The sequence below is a fragment of the Nansenia antarctica genome (genome assembly GCF_963989245.1).
Source record: "Nansenia antarctica genome assembly, chromosome: 1".
Taxonomy (NCBI): Eukaryota; Metazoa; Chordata; class Actinopteri; order Argentiniformes; family Microstomatidae; genus Nansenia; species Nansenia antarctica.
Genome location: NC_137674.1, coordinates 26647732 through 26673419, shown reverse-complemented (window position 1 = coordinate 26673419; position 25688 = coordinate 26647732). Strand labels below are relative to the sequence as shown.

General features: G+C 40.6%; 1 protein-coding gene across 1 annotated transcript; it reads left to right on the top strand.

Annotated features, from left to right (window-relative positions):
* Nucleotides 1-5515: 5515 nt before the first annotated feature.
* On the top strand, nucleotides 5516-23696 carry stx11a (syntaxin 11a; the record flags this gene model as incomplete). Its single annotated transcript, XM_080545185.1, has 4 exons — nucleotides 5516-5649; nucleotides 5888-6048; nucleotides 16639-17511; nucleotides 22828-23696. The coding sequence occupies 4 exons, from the start codon at nucleotides 5516-5518 to the stop codon at nucleotides 23694-23696; spliced, it is 2037 nt and encodes a 678-aa protein (XP_080401311.1).
* Nucleotides 23697-25688: the final 1992 nt, after the last annotated feature.

Below are 25688 nucleotides of genomic sequence, written 5' to 3'. Positions count from 1 at the left end.
AGTTTCAACTTGGAATCTATCTATATCTATCTCATTTTGTTCCCCCTCAATGGCAGGTGCCGTTTCTACACCTGAACTGATCTCTTCTTTCACTTGTTCCTGATCTTCTCCAGCTTCCTCCTGTTTTCCAAAGGTTTGCAGTTCCCTCTCAACAGGCTCATCTTTAGATCTTTCTTCCTCTAAAGCCTTTTTCTTTTTCTTTTTTAAACTAGAAAATATTCCCTGAGTGAAGAAACGTTTCACTGGGGACATAACCTGTTCTTCATCCAGAGTGGTTGGGGCTGGTTCCTCTGCCCCTTTATCAGATGTTACCTCCTTGTTTGATTCTACTTCATCAGCTTTGTCACTTGGTTCTACTTCATCAGATGTGACTTCCTCATTTGGTTCAACTTCATCAGATATGACTTCCTCTCTTGGTTCAGCTGTCTCTGTCAATTCCTTAACCTCTCTAGTTGTGATATCTGTAGTCGTACGGGAAGAGGTTGAATCATCAGCAGGGTCCTGTGGTGTGCTCTGCTTAATATTCTGCTCAGCTTCACTTGTCATCTCCTTGGTGTCCTTGATATCTTCTGGGCTACTTGCCTCTCCCTCCTCTTTCTCTGCTGATATTTCCGTCTTCTCACCTGTGTCCTTTTTCAGTGTCAATTTCAAACCAACTTTACTGAAAAATCTTTTAAAACCTGTATTGATTTCATTTAATTTGACTTCTTCACTTGTTGATGTCACATGGTCAGCAGGTGAATCAGGTGATGTCACGTCATCAGCAGGTAACTCAGGTAACTTCTCATCAATGTCATTTGCCAGAGGAACCTCGTCTTTTTCCACTGTCTCTGGAATGTCCTCTTTCGGAGCCTCAATGGCTGAATTTGTTTGACAAACTAAAAATAGAGAACAAATATGCATTACTGTTCAATCAGCTAAAGGTTCAAAATTGGTCACACTTTAGGCCTATATTCAGTTGCCCCTGTACCTGTGTAGTAACTCTGTAGTTATACTAGAAACAACATTGTATAAACATGCTGTTACATAATACATATTGATAAGGTATTTGTAATTGCATCGTAATGGGGTTGAGCAGTTTATCTTAATACACTCATTATGTTTAATATTCCTTATTCCACCTGTGTAACACAAACCTCTCAACTCCATACAGTATGCTATATAAATCAATGTACAATTGTATATTCTCTCATTCCATCGAATCCACAACTTAAGTGTTGTCAGCGCCATGCTCTACCAACTGAGCCACAAAGGACCGTACAAACATGGGACTTTTGGTATCCGAACATGATCAAATCACTATTCGACATCATCTTACATCTTATCCGTCACTTGTGCTCACATTGTGTTACTTTACGTCTATACCTGTCTAAAAGCTTTGGCACAATCCGAATGTGGGCACTATCTAGATAACAGACCACATGTCAATATCATGGGTAATGCATTACAATGAGCATGTCCTCTGATTTCTACCTCCACCAGCCTCCCCCTGAACCACGGCCAATGTGAATCTGAACGACAGACTGATGACGGCAGCTTACCCTCAGCAACGGCCATGTCCTCACAAAGACCATTAATCTCCTCAGCCAGGTCCTCTGTTTTTCCATCTAGACCAGAGATCTGTCCACTTTTTGGGAGTAACTGAAAAAAAGAAATAAACAGTTAAGCTATAGCTATAGCAGTCAAACGGAAACAAGAGGTCCAGGTGTTTTCACATTGTTAACATGATAATCAGGCTGGTTAAGAGTTAAGACCCCCATCAACTCCACACTACCTGTCACACTGGACCAACTGCCGTTGTATACTGCCCCACTGATGACACCATTGCTCTCACCTGACCAAGAGGGATACCTATGTGAGAATGCTATTCATTAACTACAGTTCAGCATTCAACAGCATAGTCCCCTCCAAGCTCAGGAACCTGGGTCCGGGGGAAGACCCCTGGTGGTGGTGAGGGTAGGCGGAATCACCTCTTCTACAACAGCATGTTTGGATACTGGATTCTGATTGGCTAGCAACAGTGGTAAATATCCCAACAACCCACTGTTCATACTGCATTTCCAGTATCAATGCGCCTCCCAATCAATCTGATTAAGAACACCTGTGCTGACCTATAATGCAATGGTTGATCTTGTTTATGGGACTATATTCTGTGGCAGAAGGATATAAGTATTCTGAAACGATTAATGATTGTAAATACATTAATTTAATGTTACAACTGTGTATTTATTTGTTATATTATGTGGTGGCTGTTGTAGAAAAGCAATTTACCATTCGAGGGCGGGGGTTGTGGACTCATTTACCACTGTACAGGGTTTTACACAACCCTGTACCAGTGGTAAATTAGGACAACCCCCGCCCTCGAATGGTAAATTGCTTTTTCTACAACAGCCACTGGTTACAGTCAAAACAAATTTGGAAATACTCCAGTAACAACATTGTTTTTACATGTTCTTACTTAGTAATTTGGTAATCACATGGCATATCTAACATCACTTTTTGATATAACCTCTATTTATAGATCTGTACATACCATACCGTGCATAGCTACCTTAACTGTACATAGCTCATAACTGTATACCTCTATCTACCATACTTGCCATACTGTACCTATCACTATCATTGTCATGTTTTATATCATGTTTTTATATCACTATTTGCACTTCTGGTTAGATGCTAAACTGCATGTCATTGTCTGGTACTTGTACTTTGCAATGACAATAAAGTTTAATCTAATCTAATACGGAGTTCAGTGGTTGAGTAGTTCTTGCTATAAAATTGTATCGTAACAAAAACAGAGTCCAGTCCAGTCCGAGAGTACTGTGTAACATAATGTTAATACAATGTTGTTAATGGATTCATTACATCATTACTACTCTATGTTGTGACCAAAAGCATTATAAGGACTGAATATCTTGATATATTGTATACTGTATAGGCTTGACTGGACTATAACTACTGAATCATATCCATCCCTGTGCTACAATAGTACAATAGTGCTACAGATGGTTTCAAAAGGCTGTATGCTCAAGGACACACACACACACACACACACACACACACACACACACACACACACTTACTCAGATCCCCACTTAAAAAGCTCTCTGAGCAACATTTGTAATCAGCAACAACATTGACATGACATAACATCACAGCAGAGAGGTTTGTTGTTTTCTTGGAGTCAATCATAAATTACATTTACATAATGTAATTACATAAATCAGGCAAACAACGGGTAAGTAAAATGTGAGTAATATTTCAAGATAGATTCAAGATTGTTCAAACAAAATTCTATTAAACAAATCAAAAGTAATAAATGAAGATCCTCTACCAATCTACCAACTGCCAAAAAGACACACTGAGAGCATCTACCAGACTTCCTGCTTGCTCTACCTGACCTCATCATGACTTACATAGATAATCAATGTAGCCTTGTAGAGAGTGCTACTGAGAGGAAATTCCATCTTTCTCTAGGGATGGGAGCTTTACTTAGATACATCTAGGAATGTAAGGTCATAACCCAGTTTCTACATCTTCAAACAGTTTTATCCATAACAAGGGTTCAATCTGTAAGATTTCTTGCGATCACAATTTGTGAAACAGAGCTATACCAATTTATTTTTGAAGGACAGGACTAATTCATTCTTAATGAGCATAGATCATCTATCTTATCTTTGTATGACATACTACACTGTCTGGTTATGTTTTTGTAAGGTTGGAGTTTGTATTTCCCCAGAAGCCCACACCATCAGTTTACCAAACATTGTGGCAGAGTCAGGCTGTTTTTCAAAATTGAAAAACAATGGGGAAAAAAGCATTTGCATCCTCTCATATACAAAAGATCCCATTGAGATTCATTTTTTATTTATTTATTTAACCTTTATTTAACCAGGTTACAAAATGTATAGAATAGAGCCTAGAGCGAAACAGATAAGGAACAATTCAGAAGAATAGAACACAATAACAACAGACATGGAACAGATGAATATTACAAATATGTTAAATATTTTAAATCTTTCAGATTATTTTTTCAGAAGAGACATTGTCTACAGTAGCCAATTGATAGCAACAGAACAGATGAGATGCAATAATTAGCACCCAATTGTAAACCAAACATTGATAGTAAAGTGAGTAAAAAAAGACAGCAAGAATGTTATACAATGTTATGTAAATACCGTATATGATCCCGAAGGGTATTATTTGTTGCCTTGTCTTTGATCGCCAGGTATTTCGGCAGCAACTGTAGGCTCTCATGGCTATGGCCAGTAACACAAAAAAGTATTCGGGATAAAGCTAGTTTTGGGAAATTACTTATGAATATTATTATTATTATTATTATTATTATTATTATTATTATTATTGTTATTATTATTATCATATTATTAATATGAATATTAACCAAAACCCTTTTCCCTGTAACTTGAATACTGAATAACTTTTGACAGAATTAAATGACGGTGCGAATTTATGATAGAAGTGATGATTATTGACATGGAACAGACTGAGACAACACATTGCAGTAAGTGACACACTCCTCTAAGCAACTGTGACCACGTCGATAGACCTATCATCGAAGTAGACAGCGTGTGTAACACATGTGAATGTGTGTTAGTTTTACCTTGTTGTCATCAATATTCTCGCCGTCCTGGACATTGTCCACCTTCGCACTTTCCTCGTCAGCCACTGCGTCTTCCTGCGCCTTGCCATCGCGTTGCGCAGATTCATTCGCTCCCATGATGTCAACCTCAGCAGACCTCTATCCTGTGCAATGGTACAGAATATCCCTGATGAAAACAGCAGCACCGACGGATAGCTCCGGGACAGAGGGATCTCAAGTGGTGCAGTCTGGCATCCCGCAAACTCTTTTAGAAAAACACCTCCCCGCTGTATCACATGGACAGTGCGACTCCGGCACGCCTTGCTGCATCAGAACATCTGCGGAGAGAAGAGGAGGACGTGTCCTGAGACGAAGAACACATCTCAAGAGACCAATCGCACGTATCTATGCTTTTAAGTCGGATTGAGAGGGTAATTTAAATCCAGAGCTCTGAACACCGAAGTCATTCTCTCTCTCTCTCTCTCTCTCTCTCTCTCTCTCTCTCTCTCTCTCTCTCTCTCTCTCTCTCTCTCTCTCTCTCTCTCTCTCTCTCTCTCTCTCTCTCTCTCTCTCTCTCTCTCTCTCTCTCTCTCTCTCTCTCTCTCTCTCTCTCTCTCTCTCTCTCTCTCTCTCTCTCACCTGATAGGCTATAGATAGAAGAACTCAGTAATTTAGCCTGGGGTGGTCCAGTGGTCTAGCACCGCGGTGTACAATGCATGCATTGCTGCTGGCATGCCCTCTTCTCCTTACTTTCCTGTCTATCTCTCCGCTCAATCCAATAAAATAAAAAAAATAGCAGTGGGGCTGTAATACATTGAAGCACTGATCTCCAGTGCTAACGGACATCTTCAACACCTCACTGGTTGAATGCACCTCACTGCTTCAAAACATCCACCATCATCCCCGTTCCCAAAAATGACGAGGATCACAGGCCTGAATGACTACAGACCAGTCGCCCTGGCCTCTGTGGTGATGAAGACCTTTGAGCACCTTGTGCTGACCCACCTAAAGACCATCATCAACCCCCTTCTCGACCCACTGCAGTTCACGTACAGAGTCAACTGGTGTGTATGTTACGATACATGTGGGAAAACGGTACATGTGGGAAAACTAGGGTTAGGTGCTAGGGTGCTACGGTTAAGGTTAGGGTTAGGGTTAGTGGTAGGGTTAGGATTAGGGTTAGGGGTAGGGTTAGACATGCCAGCATGTACCAAGTGGACGTAGCACCTAACCCTTATCCTAGTTTTCCCACATGTACCGTATTCCCACATGTACTGTAACATGTAGACGACTCAATATGGGACTCCACTTCATCCTCCTCCAGCACCTAGACTCCCCCGGGACCTATGCCAGGATCCTGTTTGTGTTCTTCAGCTCCGCATTCAATACCATCATCCCAGCTCTCCTCCAGGACCAGCTGTCCCAGCTGAGCATACCTGAGCCAACCTGTAGGTGGATCACTGATTTCCTGACAGACAGGAAGCAGCACGTGCGGCTGGGCAGCTTGTCTCAGAGCCCCAGACCATCAGCATTGAAGACCCTCTCCTCTTCTCCCTCTACACACTAACAGTTGCACCTCTATCACCTTCAGGTTGCCTCACCTTCTGTCAAACCCAGCGCCAACCTTCCCCAGTCATTCAGATTCTTGGGGACAATAATTTTGCAGGACCTCAAGTGGGCCCCCCCCCCCCCCATCACACACACACACACGCACACACACACACACCTCCACACACACACACACACACACACACACACACACACACACGTACACACGCACACACGCACACACGCACACATACAACTGACTGTGTAATTTATATTAGTTTTACATCTATTCTAATTTACAGCCTACATCATTATTGATCTATTGCTCTATTTGCCATTGTTGTTTAAATTATCTTTGTTTTTTATGTCCTATGCACCAACCTCACCAAGTCAATTTCCTGTATGTGCAAATATACTTGCCAATAAAAAGAATTCAGATTCTGATTCTGACATCCAGACATGTGATGTTCAAAAAGTGTGTGTGGAATGCTGTGGAGACAGTTAACTCTGCTACTGTTGTTGTTGTTATTTGTGTGTTACCTGAAGTTACAGTACCCTAAATGCTATACAGTAGCCTATTGCAACACGTGTAGGCTGTTATTTACAAACGGCTAATGTATAGCTCAGGCATAGTATGCAAAAACAGAAATCACAGCTCCATGCATGTACTACATACTACACTATACTACCCCATACTCCATACAAGTACTACCAGGGGTTTAACTGGCCAACAGCATGCTGAACATAAGAGTCTGTTTTTTTGCATTTTGCGTTCTGTCGGAAGCCCATGTTTTTCTTGATACCGTATGTCGGTGAGATTTTCATATCCTTAGAAGAATAGTGCATTCTATTATTTCTCATGGACTTACTGTATTATTTAACGTAACTTTGTGTTTCTGAAAGATATACCTGCATAAATATAATGTTATTGTGCTTTAGATACATCTTGTGGACAGTCTGTTTGACCATTGTTTTAACCTAGTTGACCTAGAAGGAGGTCTAGTGGATAGTGAGTTGGACTTGTGATCGGAAGGTTGTGAGTTCAAATCCCGCCTGAAGCCACACCACTACTAGTGTGCCCTTGGGTAAGGCACTTAGCCCTCAGTTACTCCAGGGGGAATGTCCCTGTAATTCGTAATTGTAAGTCGCTTTGGATAAAAGCGTCTGCTAAATGGCAAAATTATTAAATTATTAAAATTATTAGAAGGTTAATTAGACTTTAGCTCTAGCTGTTAACCGGTTTACTTGAATCCATCATGACCAGTGTAAAAGAAAAGGTAGCCACCCACACTAAGCCACTGTTCTGTTCACATTAATGTCAGTAGGGAGCTTGTTGTGACATTGTGAGTGTATGATTTAAAACATGTTTTTGCTTTGATTCGATTTACAGTTCTTAGATTTTAGAAATGTAATATTATAAGCCCCCTTGTGCATTTACATCTAAATGGGCTTTTACCGCATGTTATTCTGAGAATGTAATGTCATTAGTTTGAAGACTACGGAAATATTTGTTTCTGATGCATAAATTCAGGGTGTGATTTTTTTTCATAAATAGAATAACCATTTAAAACATTATTTCCATTCGTGTATTGACATTCTCTAGTCACTTCCTGAGTTGAGGTTATTGAATTGAAATTGACCCCAACACTGTAGTAGTATACTAAACAATCACAGCTCTATGCAGGTAAGTACACACTACCAAGGGTCTGGACATGGAGGGTCTAATGTTATTAAGAAAAGCCATTCTACATTAGTCCTATGGTGGAAAAGACAAAGACGTACAGATCTGCCAGGGTTGACCTCTTTCTAACCTCAGTTACATTGCTGTAATGATTAAGTCTAAGACAGGGACACTGTCTTGTTTTAATCTCTTACACAACCACACCTTTTTTATTTTTCCATATATCTTTCATTTTATTGGACAGGCATAGTTAAGACAGACAGGAAAGTAAGGAGAAGAAGGGAGAGAGGGCATGGGCCAGATTCGATGTGTGCACTGTAGACCGCGGTGCTAGACCACTGGACCACCCCAGGCCACAACAACCACACGTTTAATTCACCATGAAACTCGAACAATAGATGGTTGATCTTGAGTAAAGTAAAGCTTTATTTATATTTTTATTTTTATTTTATTTAACCTTTATTTATACAGGTAAGAGACACATTGAGCCCCAAGGGCTCATTTTCAAGTGTGACCTGTTCAGGCATACAACATCCACCACAAACAAATACAATACAAAACCTGGCCTACATAGTCTAAAAACTAAACTAAAAACTACATTGTCTAAAACTAAAACTAGTCTAAAATAGTCTAAGATAAACTAAACTTTCTGTCAGTATAGACTAAAACTAAACTAAAACTACACAGTCTAAAACAAAAACTAGTCTAAAACAGTCTAAGATAATCTAAAACTAAGCTAAAACGACAAAAACCTAAAACTAGACAGCTAAAGATCTAGGGACAGGGAGGGGTCAGTAATGGGCAAAAGGGAGGGTCAACTTAATAGCAAGAACAGATCATGGACTCGCACTGTATGTCTCTCAGCAAGAGCTTGAAACTGGAGAGAGGGATCAGCTGAGACAGTTTCAGACTCTGCTGTAATGAATTCCAAGAGGAAGGGGCTGCAAATGAGAACGCCCTTATATAGCACCTTTCATACAAGAAATGCAGCTCAAAGTGCTTTACAACAGGAATAAGAACATAAAGTGAATATAAAAACATATATAAAAACATAAAACATATATAAAAACATAAGAGAAACATAAGAGAAGACGCTCCTGATCCTACCAGTGATGGCAGGAGTCTATCATACGGCTCCAGTCAGCCCCTGCACCTGCACTGCTCTCCCTACAGTACCACAACATATTTTAAGATAGAGTAAAACTAGTTTTCAGAATAAGCAGTTTAAGTGGGAAAGCAGTTGAAACCAAAAGCACTGCGTAAACATTGCTATGGCAGGTTGGACTTGAGTTCCAACCTGTTTATTTTGTTTAAAAAATAGCCTGTCTGCTAAGCTAACACAACAACCATGATACATGAACTAAAAGATGTCTCTGTAAAAACAAAGGGGCATGTCAGGGGGCAGAAGCATGAAAAGACTAAGAATTCTGCCTCAAAATAGACAGAATTAAAATCAACTGACTGGTCAAATGTTATTCTGCAGTGAAACATACTTATTCCTAATGACATTTGGAGATTAAAGAGGGACAAACAAGTGAACACAGAAACATCACGAGCATGGTAAACATCCCCACATAGAACACTCTGAGATGCTGCTCTCATGTCGCTTGCCTTCTTAGGATTTCTTTGATAATTCAATGTTCATCAGCTGAGAACAAATCCATCTGTGTCTGGAAAAAGCATGACCTGGCTTCTTCCCAAACGGCGGTATCTGCCGCTGTGATACGAGTGCTTGGGAGATGATAGTGTCTTCATTTATTACTGTCAGACGTTTGTTGTTTGGCTTAATGTACGGTACTGTGGATAAAGGCTTTTTTTTGCTCAAAAAGGTGCTCAAAATCACTGTGGCTATCTCATGGATTGCCCTTGTGCCGAACTTCCCATCAACACATGCCGGTCGGCAAGCTCTCACGGGCCACCGTCTTTTCTCTCTGCCATTTCTATTACGTAACATGAGGATAGTGATCATGTTCTGATCATTAGCAGATGACAGAAGGAAAGAGAAGAGGCCAGGTTTAAAAAAAAACTCGTGAGCTTGAAGCATGGGCTGGGTCATACAATTGAAAAAAGGTGATCTCCAAATGTACCATGGTGCTAGGCTAGGAAAAGCTTTATATTATTATTATTATTATTTTTAATGTAACAAACAGTCATAAGCATGCAAAACATGTCTAGGGAAATACAGAAACAGAAACAGAACACATGACAAACATAAATGTTAATTCAATAAAAGGGCTTGAAACACTGGTGTTTCTGTGTAAATCCCCATACTAAGCTAATGGGATCAGTTAATTAGAGTCACAACTCACAGCTAGGGTAACTGAAAACAGCTGATGTTTTCCTCAGTAATTACACAGCAGAATTACCCTGAAGTCGGAGGCGATATGATATGTACATGTACATAAATCATAAGCAAGGGTACTCACCTGTGCAGAATATCTGTCTGTCTAATTGAAATACTATATCTGTCCATCCACTTATCCATCTCATCTGTCTCTCTATCCTTCCATATGTTCATTGTATTTAGTCTAGTATCACTGGTCACTATCAACAGTGCAAGTATTTCAAGCATGTAAATAATGTTTGGAAAACTCTTAAAAGCCTCATTACAAAAAGAGGCAGAGGACATCTGTTGAAGAGTCATCCACAATCTCTTACTGAAGCAGATGTGCGGTCCAAATGTAATTGTACTAACTGGTTTATCTCTTCAATCCCTGGATTCCTTCCTCCTTCTCTAAGAGGGGTAAGGAGGTACCGGTGGGAAAACACGACTGGACATGTCACAGAATACATTGGCATGATTGTGTCTAGCTGTACAGTATGTTCTCTGTATGGATAAAAAAAAAACGTTTGAAAGACCAACATGTCTTTGTTGTCTATCCTGATGGACAGTGTGCAGCAATGCTGACGAGTATTTAACTAGATCAATTCTGAAAAGGTCAGAGTATAGCCATGTGAATTCACTGTATGAGAAGCAGACAGAGAGGACAGATTTTGACTTGTCATCGTATCTACAAAGAAATCTCTGTCATACAAAGACTATCACTCATCAATTTACTGAAGGTTGATAAGTAAAGAATGAGTGTGTAAGAGTGAAGTAAATCAAATAAATTAACCCGTTATGCCTGACATTGGGTCAATTTAGAAAATGGAGGCCATAAGAATGAAAAGTAGAAAAGTTGTTCTCCCATCCATGCCTGATATTACAGTTTTTTTACGGTCGCTAAGTCACAGTGTTCAATACTGAAGTCACAGAGTCACAACTCTTCATACAGTCAGCAAAGCAGAAGTCCATGTGGGCCAATCACTTCATTCATGTCTCAAAAGAAGCTCGTTCAATCTATTTGGGGAATAAAATGAGTGTCATCTGACTGAAAATTACTCATTTGATTTGTAGAGTCGAGTACTGCATTGCACTGCTAATACAAGAGAAAGATGCAATGATGGTAAATATAAACCAGTCCATACTTATATAAGCACCACTTGATACATCTAATGTGACATATTATTAATGGATTGAATACATCTTGCAATTCACTTAAAGGTGTCAATTAAAGTTAAGGACGCCATTATTAGGCTTGCCAAAATCAACAGTTTGGAACGTAATTAAAAATAAATAACCACCCTCCCCAACCTGCAGGACATCTATAACCAACGGTGCAGGGCCAAGGCTCCTCAGGGAGCCCCCAGCCACCCCAGCAACAGACTCTTCTCTCTGCTACCCTCAGGGAGGTGTTATCGCTGCCTGAGGACAAAAACTGAGAGGATGAGGAAGAGCTTCTTCCCTCAGGCCATCCGCCTGCTGAATGAGGACTGTGCTTAGCACATACACACACACACACACACACACACACACACACACACACACACACACACACACACACACACACACACACCTCCATCAGCCAAAAATGGACTGCCACTGCACTTTGCATTGTTTACCCTGCACTCACATGAGAAACTAATCTTTTAAATTCCTTGTTGTCTGTGTCCTTTTAAATCTTCTTAAATATTTTTATCGCCGGACGGGTACACAAAACATTTCACTGCATATTATACTTGTATTTTGAGTATGTGATTAATAACATTTGAATTTGAATTTTAAATAAAGCACTGGTGAGCTCAGCCATCTCAAATGGGCTGACAGGCCAAGGAAGACTTCTAAAGACTTCTAAAGACGTCTAAAGTGGATGACCAAAGAATGCTCACCATAATTTCTAATTAGAAAAAAACAACTCTCCCACAGTTCAGGAACATTCTCCAAGAAGTAGGAGTGAATACGTCACCACCCACACAGAAACATCTTGTCTGCTGGAGTACAAGCAAATGCCTCCAAATTCACTGGATCGTGCTTCATCATACAATGACCAAGAACATACTGCAATAGCAACTATGGAGTTGCAGCCAGGCCCTACAGTGTACTGGAGATGACCTGGCCGAACCAAGCGCAGCCGCGCTCGCCTGCTCCATCCACTGGAGGGACGTGATATGAAGATGGCCGGACACGATGAAGAACTAGGGAGTTTTTCAGGGCCAAATAGTAATACTACACGAGTGCTTAATTTCATTCTATTTTAAATAAAAGCTGATAATCAATACTTTAACCTCATAGTAATGGTTTGATTTAAAATCCAAGCTTTTGAAGTACAGAGCCAAAATAAGAAAACATAATGTCAATGTCCCGTTACGTGTGCTTGTGCTTGTGTTACAGGGTGCTGGATATACATTCTGTAGATTGGACGTTTCTGCTAAATGTACTATTTCTAGTAGTTTAAAATTAGACAGTAATTACATAGACACATACTCTCAAGATAACATTATATATCCTTCAAAAACAAAACTGATAATATTGACAACTTCAGTGTAGAAAATAACAGTCATGTAGTGAATTATAGGTTCCAAAACAGAAGTCATCAACACCTTTTTGATAACACTACCTGAACTGTCCTGTCTGAACTGTCCTGTCTGAACTGTCCTGCCTGAACTGTCCTGTCTGAACTGTCCTGCCTGAACTGTCCTGTCTGAACTGTCCTGTCTGAACTGTCCTGTCTGAACTGTCCTGTCTGAACTGTCCTGTCTGAACTGTCCTGTCTGAACTGTCCTGTCTGAACTGTCCTGTCTGAACTGTCCTGTCTGAACTGTCCTGTCTGAACTGTCCTGTCTGAACTGTCCTGCCTGAACTGTCCTGTCTGAACTGTCCTGTCTGAACTGTCCTGTCTGAACTGTCCTGTCTGAACTGTCCTGTCTGAACTGTCCTGTCTGAACTGTCCTGTCTGAACTGTCGTTGAAACTTGGTTTGCTCCCAATTAACAATCCCCTTCCTGTTCCCTTATATCCCCAATATTCATTCATCCCAACCACAAGGGGGGAATGACCACAAGGAACAATCTAAATAACATAAAATAGGGAATATAGACTTAGAAGCAAATATTATCATAATTAAATTAAAGCAATCAATATCATAAATCAATAATTCAAAATTAATATTAGGAAATTAACATAAATAACATGTAGGACTAAAATGGCTCCTACACTACCTTTTTGTTTGCTGCAGAAAATATGATATTTCACCACTTGTTAACACAGGACTTTGCTTCGTTGGATCCATATCCGAGTTAGCAATGGAAATACACACTTTAAGATAATAAAGCATTTCTACATTCATATATATTCATATTCATATATACCCTCCATCCCTGATCTCATAGCTCTATCGCCACCTTGTGGCAAAACTGTAAAAGGATTCTCAATTGTTGTGTTGAATAAGGTTTTGTGGAATGTTTTTGTAATATATATATGTTACGGTACATGTGGGAATACGGTACATGTGGGAAAACTAGGGTTAGGGTTAGGTGCTAGGGTGCTAGGGTTAAGGTTAGGGTTAAGGTTAGGGGTAGGGTTAAGGTTAGGGTTAGGGTTAGACATGCCAGCATGTACCAAGTCACCCTAGCACCTAACCCTAACACTAGTTTTCCCACATGTACCGTAACACACACACACACATATATATATATATATATATATATATATATATATAGGCTACATGTAATATATAATAATATATAGTAATATATATAGGCTATATGTAATATATAACAAATATATTTTGTGTAATACATATACAGTATATGCTCTGAAAGGCACAGTTTTCTCTTGTGCATGTCCTCTATGGAAAGACATGGGTCACTTGAGAACTTATTCCTCCTACTGCCTGAAAAACACATCCTATTCAACCAGTGATGTGCATCAAGTCCAATGCATTTTTTGGTGAGACCTAAACCACATCAAAAGCCCCTGTGACAAATGCAAGCAGCATGACCTATTCTTTAGGTTGCATGGGCATTACCAGTGTCTTACACTCTGGAAATGACAATGCAACACTGAACTGCTGAAACATCCTCATTATTACCTGTCTCACTTCCTCATTCCCTTACACTTCAACAGCTTTTGACTGGTCAGCTGACTGATGAGCACATACTTAGCCACTTGTAGTTCATGGGGTTACACTAACATGAAATACTAACGCTGAACTAAATCTATGGCAAAACTCTGAATTTGTGTGAAAGATAGTACAGCAGTTTAAAGCTTTAAAGTATCTTAATTGTGGTTATTGGTAAAATAATAAAAGTTATCCTGATAAGAAAACTTCTGTCATGTGTTGTTGTACATTAACTGTTTTGTTCCTTTGACCACTCCTTCTTGGTAGATTACATTTCTGCAACACTTCCTCCTGTTTTTCTCACATTCTTTTGGTGTCCAATATCAGTGTGTCATGAACTGGTAGATTGTATCTTCAACACATTTGCCTCTCAGTCAACTTTAAAAGACCTGGGTTGTTCAATGCAAATACTGTATCTCTACACCTGCCACAACACCCAGTCATAACAAAAACATGGGTAATATCTTGAACAGTATCAAAACCATCATACAAACTAAAAAAACTGTGAGTTGACTCGGCTGAGGTGGTGTTTAGGACTTGTGTTGATGGGTTTAAGATCCAGTTTAAGATAATAATAAAAAAAGGTTCCATCCTGTCATAGATTTTTGTCTCAAAAACAATCTCTTTATAACAGCATGGAGGCATGGCCTGGACTCAATGTGCTTCATTCCATAGTTTCATGTGACGTGACAGAAATGTTGTCCGAATCTAACCTGGCCAATCAGCGATGACCGCTAACATGACAGAGTTCACCTGCTCTATAAAAATTACATTTACCTGCATTGACACATAGTTTTCCTGTGGTTTTAATGCAGCTACCAGCATCCTAATATATCAAACATAGATGGTGCCTAATCCTCATATTGGAAAGCTAATAACACTGAACATTGGGATCTTTTGTTTTTGTAGATGAAGTGGTACTGCAATTAACAAGGTAAGTCATAGTGCATAGTATATTCTTGTGGATATAGTACCTCAGTTTATCTGACCTTACTGTGGGGGGAAAGTTATACAACAATCTAAACCATGATTTACAATTGTATGTACTGAAAGAGGACTCCCCAGTTTGTGGTTGACCATAACAAGTCATTTGTATGACAAAATAGTTCTGCTTTTGCAAGATTAAAAAAAAAAAAATCCCAATTCAATGTTTTGGTATATTATTCAACAAGAGAGTGAAGTTCATCAACATGTATTAATCAATCTATCCGTTTGTAAGAGTCAATGTTGTCAATATACTGTCAAAGTCAACATGTACAACCATTCAAAGCAAACCATTTTCTATAGAAATGGAAGCAAAACAAAGCTTATGCATGTGATCTTTATCATCAGATCTCTTCAATAGAACAAACTTGTTCAGTGAGTTGCATCATGACATGTTTATCATAAGAGGGGAACATGGTCAGAAGGATCTGTGTTCATTACAGAATATCTAAATATCTAAAGAGCATTTTGAGAATACCAAAGTACATAAATATGATATTGTAAATCACGCTACTTCTGGAAATATTGCAGATTTTCATTGCTTCTGTGCTAGCTTTAGATGCATGAGAGCAATTGAAGGCCCACCACTCCTCCTCAGCATGTAAGGGATCCACAATACTGTACTGCATGTGCTTGTTCATTACAACACCTACAGTGCTGCTTGAAAGTATGTGAACCCCTTGTGCAATTATAGAGTTTTGTACCATGAAATCTTTATTTAATCAGAACCAGTCTTTTTTATCTGACAGAAATATCTCAAAACAGATGTCAGAGACTGATTAGTGGCTAAACGAGACGTTTACTCCAAGATATTGCTGCTAATGGAGGTGCCACAAACTATTGACTGAAGAGGTTCACTTACCTGCACTAATTTCTTTATGATTTAGTTTTGCATGATGCATGATTCCCTCTAAACAACAAATGGAATTGGTATATATAAACCTGTTATGTCAGATAAAAAAGGCTAAATAAAGATTTCATTGTAAAAACAAAACAAAATCTATAATTGCACAAGGGGTTCACATACTTTCAAGCAGCATGGATATATATATTGACCACTGACCGCCCCTCCTGGTGCCCCCACGGTTGAAAAACGTCTTGCTTAGTTGCCCTTTTGAGTGGCAAAAATACCCTTTTGAGTGGCGAAAATGAGAGGACGTGCCCTATTGGTGCCCCTCCAATGGTCTAAAGTTGACCATGTGGCCCCACAGTTGAAAAATGTCACACTAAAGTGCCCTTTTGAGTGGCAAAATTAGAGGATGTGCCCTATTGGCTGCCTTTTCAATGGTCCCATGTTGTGCAGTAGGTGCCCTTTCTTTCTTTTCGCCCCTGCCCTTCAAACAGCCTGAGTCCACCACTGACATTGACTCTCCCTTTTGGTTTCAGATAGGATGAAGGACAGATTCAGCCACCTCCAGGAAGTGTTGAGTGAGCCTGGAGTTGGGGCCTCTACCTCTGAGGCTTTCAGCACTGTGGAACTGGATGACTTGTCAGAGCAGCCAGCTGATCCAGACCATGACCCAGATCTGGACGGTATCCTCCAGGAAGCCCAGGACGTACGCCAGGAGCTCCAGCAGATCCAACACCACATTGGGCTGCTCAAAGACCAGAACTACCACGTCTTGAACGACGTGTCTTACACCAGCGACACGAAGCCAGACTCCAACGCCATCGGAGCGGAAATCAAACACAGAGGAGAGGCCGTGCTGCAGCGACTACACAGGATGAACACACTGAGCAGGGAGCTGGAGGCCCAACGGGGCAGCACTGACCCTGTGGTACGCATCGCTCAGACGCAGTACATGTGTCTGAGCAACTCTTTCCGGGAAGTCATGTTCGACTACAACGAGACAGAGATGAGCCACAGAGAGAACTGTAAGAGACAGATCCAGAGGCAAATGGAGATAGTGGACAGAGAGGTGACGGCGGAGGAGCTGGAGGAGATGATGGAGAGTGGGCAGTTGAACGTGTTCAACACCAACGCCCAGGCAGACGGGCTGACGGCTCACTCAGCACTCACCCAGATAGCGAGTCGGCATAAGGACATGCTGGAACTGGAGAAGCGCATCCTGGGTATCCAGGAGCTCTTCCTGGACGTGGCTGTGCTGACAGAGGAACAAGGGCCTGCGGTCAACAACATCCAGAAGAATATCCAAAACACAGACGCAGCCATCAAGGATGCCACGGTCCAACTTGAAAATGCCCAGAGATACAACAAGAACAACCCTATGAAGAGACTATTCTGTTGCTGCTTTCCTTGTTTAAATTGACTTGATATACATACAGTCTTGTAGAAATGTAATATAGAGGTATTGATTTGGTTGTAGAAATACGATTTTTTTAATGTTGCCGTGCAATGAGAGGTACAATTAAAGGCCAGAAAATAACACAATTGAATATTTGGCAATGCTAGGTGTAAAGAAAATAACTGAACAATATTAACTTCAAATAGTACTGTTTGAAACACTTCCCTCTGGCAGGAGGCTGCGGTCCATCAGGACCAAAACCTCTCGCCACAAAAACAGTTTCTTTCCATCTGCAGTCAGCCTCATCAACAAGGCCTGGGACACAGACTCGTACCCGCCCCCATAGGCACTATGGGCCGGTTTCACAGACAAGGCTTAATCCTAATCCTAGACTAAAAAGCATCTTCAATGGAGATTTGACATTGAAAGTGTGATTTAGTCCAGGACTAGGCTTAAGCTTTGTCTTAGAAACCGGCCCTAAATATTGTAAATATTCATTCATTCATATTTATATCTTACTTTATTTTATATCTATGCTCCTTGACGTTTTTTGCACTACTTGTCTTCTTCTTCTTATTATTATTATTCTTATTATTATTATTATTATTCTTATTCTTATTCTTATTCTTATTATTATTATTCTTATTATTATTATTATTATGTTGCCTGTTTGCACCAACTACCACAGCAAATTCCTTTGGCGAATAAAGTCATTCTGATTCTAATACAATACGTGTAACATTTGCACATCTCTAAATCACACCAACAGTTTTGGCCCTGTTTAAAATGTACAGATAAGCAAAGCGTTGGAGGGTTTTACAATGCAGCAGCAGCATGCTTTTGTAGGTTTATAGGCAGGGTTCGAGTTATGTGGGAGCCAATGGGAGCTGAGCTCCCATAGAGATGGTCTGAGGCTCTCTGAGCTCCCATGAAGGCAGTAAAATCAAAAATCTGTGGGGGTCGCTAATAATACATTACCACAACTATTATTTGATCAAAATGTCAATGTAATGAATATTATTTAATTTATATTATAAATATTGTAAAATAAACACGTTTTTCAAAAGAACTACGCGCACCATTCATCTCCTGTGAATGACAGTATGCCTTTGACTGCCTGCACTTCACCACCAAGACACCATGGGGCGCAGTAGAATATTGTGCAACAGCAAAAGGTTGATTAATCAGCTGTGTGGTAAACCGTTGGAACACACAGTGCACAGCTGATTAATCAATTAAACCAATAGAGTGAGACACCAGTTGCCTTTCAGGAAGTAGTGAGATCGTGCACCTAGCCTATTATTGAGAAGCAAACATTCATTAATTAGCTATACAGGAGTATATACATACAGTAGCTACCATGCCGCCCAAAAAAAGGCCACTGCTGCCGACCGGGTCATCAAGCCTAGAAAATGTCGGGTTTTTATCAAAGAAACCTGCTATGACACCTAACGTTAGCCCTGCTGCTACTACTGTTACTACTACTGCTGCTACTACTGAGGACTCTGCTACCTACTGAAAACAGACCACTCAGCCTACTGAAAACAGACCACTCAGCCTACTGAAAACAGACCACTCAGCCTACTGAAAACAGACCACTCAGCCTACTGAAAACAGACCACTCAGCCTACTGAAAACAGACCACTCAGCCTACTGAAAACAGACCACTCAGCCTACTGAAAACAGACCACTTTGGTCTATCTTGTCTCCGTAAAGGTAAGGTGGCTTTTACTTTTTACTAACCTAGTGTACTAACCTAATGTATTTTTCGCTCCTTCTGTATAGCAAAAATAACAAAATTATTGGCCGAGATACATGTGTGACTATCGCTTTTATAGCTGTTGTTTCATGTGGGGCTGTTGATGTGGTGAAATGAGTAGCCTGCAGCTGTAGCGTCAGGATATGTTGGGATTTGAGGATGAGGATGATGTTTCTGTACCGGTACCGTTTTTAAAGTATCGATTTGTCACCGGTATCGAATAAAACCCAAACTGTACCCAACCCTAACTATATGTTTACATGCCAACTAATTAGCTAATTCATTTCTTTCATTTAGAGCTGAGGGGAGCAACAGAGAGACGGACAACAGGACAGCAACAGAGAGACAGACAACAGGACAGCAACAGAGAGACAGACAACAGGACAGTAACAGAGAGACAACGGGAGAGGAGAGCAATAGAGACAGAACTGAATGCACTGAACTTTTTTTTATTCTTTGCATTATTAACACTGTTGTGTTATTGTGTTATTAAAGTGTTTAAGTGTTTTATGGTAAAGCATTATGAGTGGTGTGTGTGTGCAGGGTGCTCGTGAGTTGTATATTTTGGGGAGGGGGGAGGCTTGTGTATGGGGGCGGGGGGTCCTCACACAAAGGAGTAGCCTAGGGCCACTGACCACCTTAATCCGCTACTGCCTATAGCTAATTAAAACTTGTAAGTCCCATCGCTGTGTGGGCATGATTCGCGCGTGCATGAGAACATTTCGCACTGTTATTTTGGAGACCCCCACAGAGTTCAGCTTATAACTCGAACCCTGTTTATAGGTGTGTCGGAGACCTATTGTGAGAGTTGACTGTTTTATGTGTGTGTGCCGTTTGTTCTCAAATTATATCAAAGTGTTGGTTTCTGACTTTCTGGAGAACATTGTGTATTGTGGATGGAAGTGCCTATACCGTAACTCTATGTGACAATCAGAGTATATTGGATTACGTGTGTGCAGTGTTTTGTTCAAAAGTTATCATCATTTTGTTTTCAGACTTTCTTTTGACAATCTCTCAGAGAGCTGAATGTCCTTCCGCAAATACCTGCTACTGATCTGCGACGCCAGGCGCGTGGTCGTGGATGAGCAAAGTCAACGCAGCCGTGAAGTTGGGAAGTCCCATCATGGGCCAGTTCCTGTCAATGTTGACATAAGTAATGACTGTACGAACAGAAAGGGGGAAATGCTTCTTTGAGCATTAGTCTGCCCTGTTTTAATTCTTTTTCCATTATAGCCTACACCCTACCTACAGTCTACTCAGAACAACATAAGGTAACGTGTTTTCTCATTTGAAGATGTGCGAGGTTGAAGCAATTCATCTAATTGATGATCAGGTCTGGTATATGAGCGTACATTTGAGGGATTGTCGATTACCGTTACATTTATTTATTTATAAAATGAACGTATTCTGTAATGTTGCCATTGTCTGTAACAATAAATGTCATCAATTGTGTGTGCAACGTGTTGTTAAAATCAGACCTTTGCTTTGCTGGGGGTACAAAACTGTTGACATCGCATTGTCATTATTGTCATTTGTAAAAACGTGTTATCGATATCCAATGATTGATTGGGCTGGACAATATGCTTCATAACTAACTTCTCAATGGGTTCTTTGATTATGTTTGGAAGTCACCGCCCAATGTAATAGTGTCATGTAAGGGAAGAGATTAATAGCAGTACTTTACTGCTGTGAGGAAATGCGTTCCACTTCCTATCAAAGGATGTAGGCCTATCTATGGGTCTCTCTCGGTCCTTCAGTGAACAGTCTCAACACCAACATAATACAGGTGCTGGTCATATAATTAGAATATCATCAACAAGTTGATTTATTTCAGTAATTCCATTCAAAAAGTGAAACTTGTATAATGTATACATTCATTCCACACAGACTGATATATTTCAAGTGTTTATTGCTTTTAATTTGGATGATTATTACTGACAACTAATGAAAACCCAAATTCAGTATCTCAGAAAATTTGAATATTACTTAAGACCAATACAAAACAAGTTTTTTTTAAAATGTTGGCCAACTGAAAAGTATGAACATGGAAAGTATAAGCATGTACAACACTCAATACTTAGTTGGGGCTCCTTATGCCTGAATTACTGCAGCAATGCGGCGTGGCATGGAGTCCATCGGTCTGTGGCACTGCTCAGGTGTTATGAGAGCCCAGGTTGCTCTGATAGTGGCCATCAGCTCTTCTGCATTGTTGGGTCTGGCGCATCGCATCTTCCTCTTCACAATACCCCATAGATTTTCTATGGGGCTAAGGTCAGGTGAGTTTGCTGGCCAATTAAGAACAGGGATACCATGGTCCTTAAACCAGGTACTGGTATCTTTGGCACTGTGTGCAGGTGCCAAGTCCTGTTGGAAAATGAAATCTGCATCTCCATAAAGTTGGTCAGCCGCAGGAAGCATGAAGTGCTCTAAAACTTCCTGGTAGACGGCTGCGTTGACCCTGGACCTCAGAAAACACAGTGGACCAACACCAGCAGATGACATGGCACCCCAAACCATCACTGACGGTGGAAACTTTACACTGCTGTGCTGTACTGGGGCTGCGCCCCGGGCCGATGTAAAAGTTGGATGGGGGGCGCATTATAAATGAAATTAACATAACATAACATAACATAACACTGGATTTCAAGCAACGTGGATTCTGTGCCTCTCCTCTCTTCCTCCAGACTCTGGGACCTTGATTTCCAAAGGAAATGCAAAATGTACTTTCATCAGAGAACATAACTTTGGACCACTCAGCAGCAGTCCAGTCCTTTTTGTCTTTAGCCCAGGCGAGACGCTTCTGACGCTGTCTCTTGTTCAAGAGTGGCTTGACACAAGGAATGCGACAGCTGAAACCCATGTCTTGCATACGTCTGTGTGTGGTGGTTCTTGAAGCACTGACTCCAGCTGCAGTCCACTCTTTGTGAATCTCCCCCACATTTTTGAATCGGCTTTGTTTCACAATCCTCTCCAGGGTGCGGTTATCCCTATTGCTTGTACACTGTTTTCTACCACATCTTTTCCTTCCCTTCGCCTCTCTATTAATTTGCTTGGACACAGAGCTCTGTGAACAGCCAGCCTCTTTAGCAATGACCTTTTGTGTCTTGCCCTCCTTGTGCAAGGTGTCAATGGTCGTCTTTTGGACAACTGTCAGGTCAGCAGTCTTCCCCATGATTGTGTAGCCTACAGAACTGGACTGAGGGACCATTTAAAGGCGTTTGCAGGTGTTTTTAGTTAATTAGCTGATTAGAGTGTGGCACCAGGGGTCTTCAATATTGAACCTTTTCACAATATTCTAATTGTCTGAGATACTAAATTTGGGGTTTTCATTAGTTGTCAGTAATAATCATCAAAATTAAAAGCAATAAACACTTAAAATATATCAGTATATGTGTGTGTTTGATGATATTCTAATTATATGACCAGCACCTGTATAGATAGATACAAGACTGTAATTTCATCTCAGATATTTCAGATATTTCATATCTCACTTTTGTTTCTATGTCGCATGATCCCTCCTGCTGTTTGCATGTTGAAGGCTCAGCATGATATTTATTCCTTCTATTGCAGGTGAAATGAGAGACAGACTGTGTGACTTGGAGGAAGTCATAAACAAGCCTCTGGACTCCAGGGACTATGGAGACAAGGGTGAGATGGAGCAACGTGCTGTGGTGTTCGAGGGGGAAGACCTGATGGCCACCATCTTCAAAGAAGCCCAGTCAATACGCAAGGAGATAGCCCTGGTGAGGATGGACGTGAAGCGTCTAGGCAAGCAGAATACTCGTTTCCTCACCTCCGTCAGACGGATAAGCAGCATCAAACGAGACTCCAACGCCCTCGCCCGGAGTATCAAGGGGCGAGGGGAGGGCATCTTCGCACGGCTAGAGAAGTTGGGGGCGCAGAGCAAGGAGCTAGAGGAGAAGCACGGGGCCCATTCAGCTCTGGTGCGCATGGTGCGCTCCCAGTACGTCTCTGTCACTACCTGCTTCCATAACGCCATGTCTGAGTACCACGAGGCTGAAATGGGCCAAAGGGAAAACTGCAAGACCCGCATCCAGAGGCAAGCGGAGATCATGGGGAAGGAAGTGACCAGTGAACAGATAGAGGAGATGATTGAGACAGGCAAGTGGAACGTGTTCTCTGAACACCTCCTACCTGACGGGCGAACACATCGATCGGCTCTCAGTGAGATCGAGAACCGCCACAAGGAGCTTGTTGACCTGGAGAGTCGCATCCGGGACATTCATGACCTCTTCTTTCAGATGGCCCAGCTGGTAGAGGAGCAGGGGTGTATGCTGGACAACATAGAGTCAAATGTAATCGCCACGCAGGACTATTTAGGCACGGCCACAACTGAGATCAAAATGGCTGTGAAATACAGGAAGCAGAATCCTTGCAGACGCTTCTTCTGTTGTTGCTTTCCTTGCTGGAATAAGTGAGATGCATATCAGTGGTAATTTATCTTGAGAAGATTTTACTACCATTTTCTCTAAAAATGCGTTTTCATAGCCATGAAAATGTCTTTTAAAAACATCAAATCAATATTTTATGCACCAGCAAATGTATGCTGGTTTATATATTTATGTTGTTTGAATGACAATGTATTGCATATGTAATGCAGTTATATAGCTTACTCTCTCACTTGAAGATATTTTACATTAACACCCTTGCAGAGCTTTGGAGAAAAGGCCCAGGGTTTTCCAACCACAGGGTTGCTAGCATGCAAATGAGTACAGTGTGATACAGGGTGTCTATGCTGTTCCATTTCTAGAATGTAATAGCATTTATTTATTTTTACATTTGCATGATGCTACTGTAGTAAAAAAAAAAGAGAAGGAATTGGAATTGAGGGCCGTAAATGCCAGTTGCTGTCAGTGAGACACATGTAGTCCATTAACTTTCATTTGTCTAATATTTGATTTGACTATAAAATGTGGATGTTTTGTATTTATGTGTTTTAGGTATTGTGATATATGACATGGTACTTTTATCAAAATAATAAATGCTCTAGAATTGCCTTTTAATTTGTATTTGAGAATTAATCAATGAATCAATGCACAGGTTAAAATCATGTTTGTGACAGTTGAGTTTCTTTGGAATATTACCAGAACAGTTGCAATAGGCGTTGCGATTTCATGTGGTTCAACCTTGTTGCTACATGTTACAATTCAGGGAACCCAACCCTCGTGACTCATCGGCGCTTTTCATAGTTAGGGTTAGGGCTAGACAAAAATACGTCTGTCTTTCCATTGTACTGTGCATATCACATGAATATCACATGCAGATGATGCTATATTTTCAGTGTCCAATATTAGTATTGTTCGACTCACACAGCCCTCGTAGGCTGCATTGACTTGTAGTTTTCCTCTCCCACTGTTGGGGGGGGGGGTATTTCAATTTGCTCTTCAAAATCAACTCCATGCGCCTTACTATCACACATTCATAGCAGTTGTTAAATATTACAATAGAATGATCCATGCTCATGTTAATCTTTCCAAGAAGGTTAGGCATTAGTGACGCTCTCTCAGGGTGTAAGCGCCTGTGTTTGTAGGCTGTGTCGGGCAAGGATACTGTTTGAACTAAAAGAAATACGTTGAAGGGACAAGACTCGACCCAGACTCGACCCACACCAAACTAGTTCACTTGTTATTTGTTTACGTTGCTCACTGTCGCTTCCGCGATCTCGCTGCAGCTCCGAGGATGTACCAGTATTCACTTCCAGCTATGATGACGTTATTGAGAAAACGTTTCCATTTATATCGGAACAAATAACGCAATATACATTATTTGGTTTGTAATCGATTTGATAATGACATTATCTATGTATTGTTTAACAAGGTTTGTCGCCAACCAGGATGGCCGAGTGGTTAAGGCGTTGGACTTAAGATCCAATGGACATATGTCCGCGTGGGTTCGAACCCCACTCCTGGTAGAGTGCAAATTTTGATGAAAAGCTACATGCTACAATGTTCAATTAATGAAGTTACCTTGATTGTACCCTGATTGCGATGTTGTAAAACTGAGTTGAAGCGGGGTCAGTAGTCTGTCTATCAGTGTATGGGTATCTACTCCGCCCTGTAGGCTGCTAGGAAAAAATTCAGTGCATCACAAACTGTGATCATAAATCTCTAATCATGTTAGAAGATAATATTGCAAATATGATGTGTCGGCTTGTGTTGTGTGTTGCTGAATAACGATTCTTCTTCAATGTCGTCTGGTTATTATTATCATAATACGTTTATATAGGATGACTAAATATGAGAACAAATGTGAATGTTTTAAATGATACTGTTGTGATTGTGAACATTGTTAATATTAATTAACCTTATAGTTTTCGCAAAAATCTAAGAAAATAGTGTACTTACAGAGCTCTTATGGCCAGAAGATGTCAGTATCACACAGAAAAACACCCTAATCAATTATATTCATGT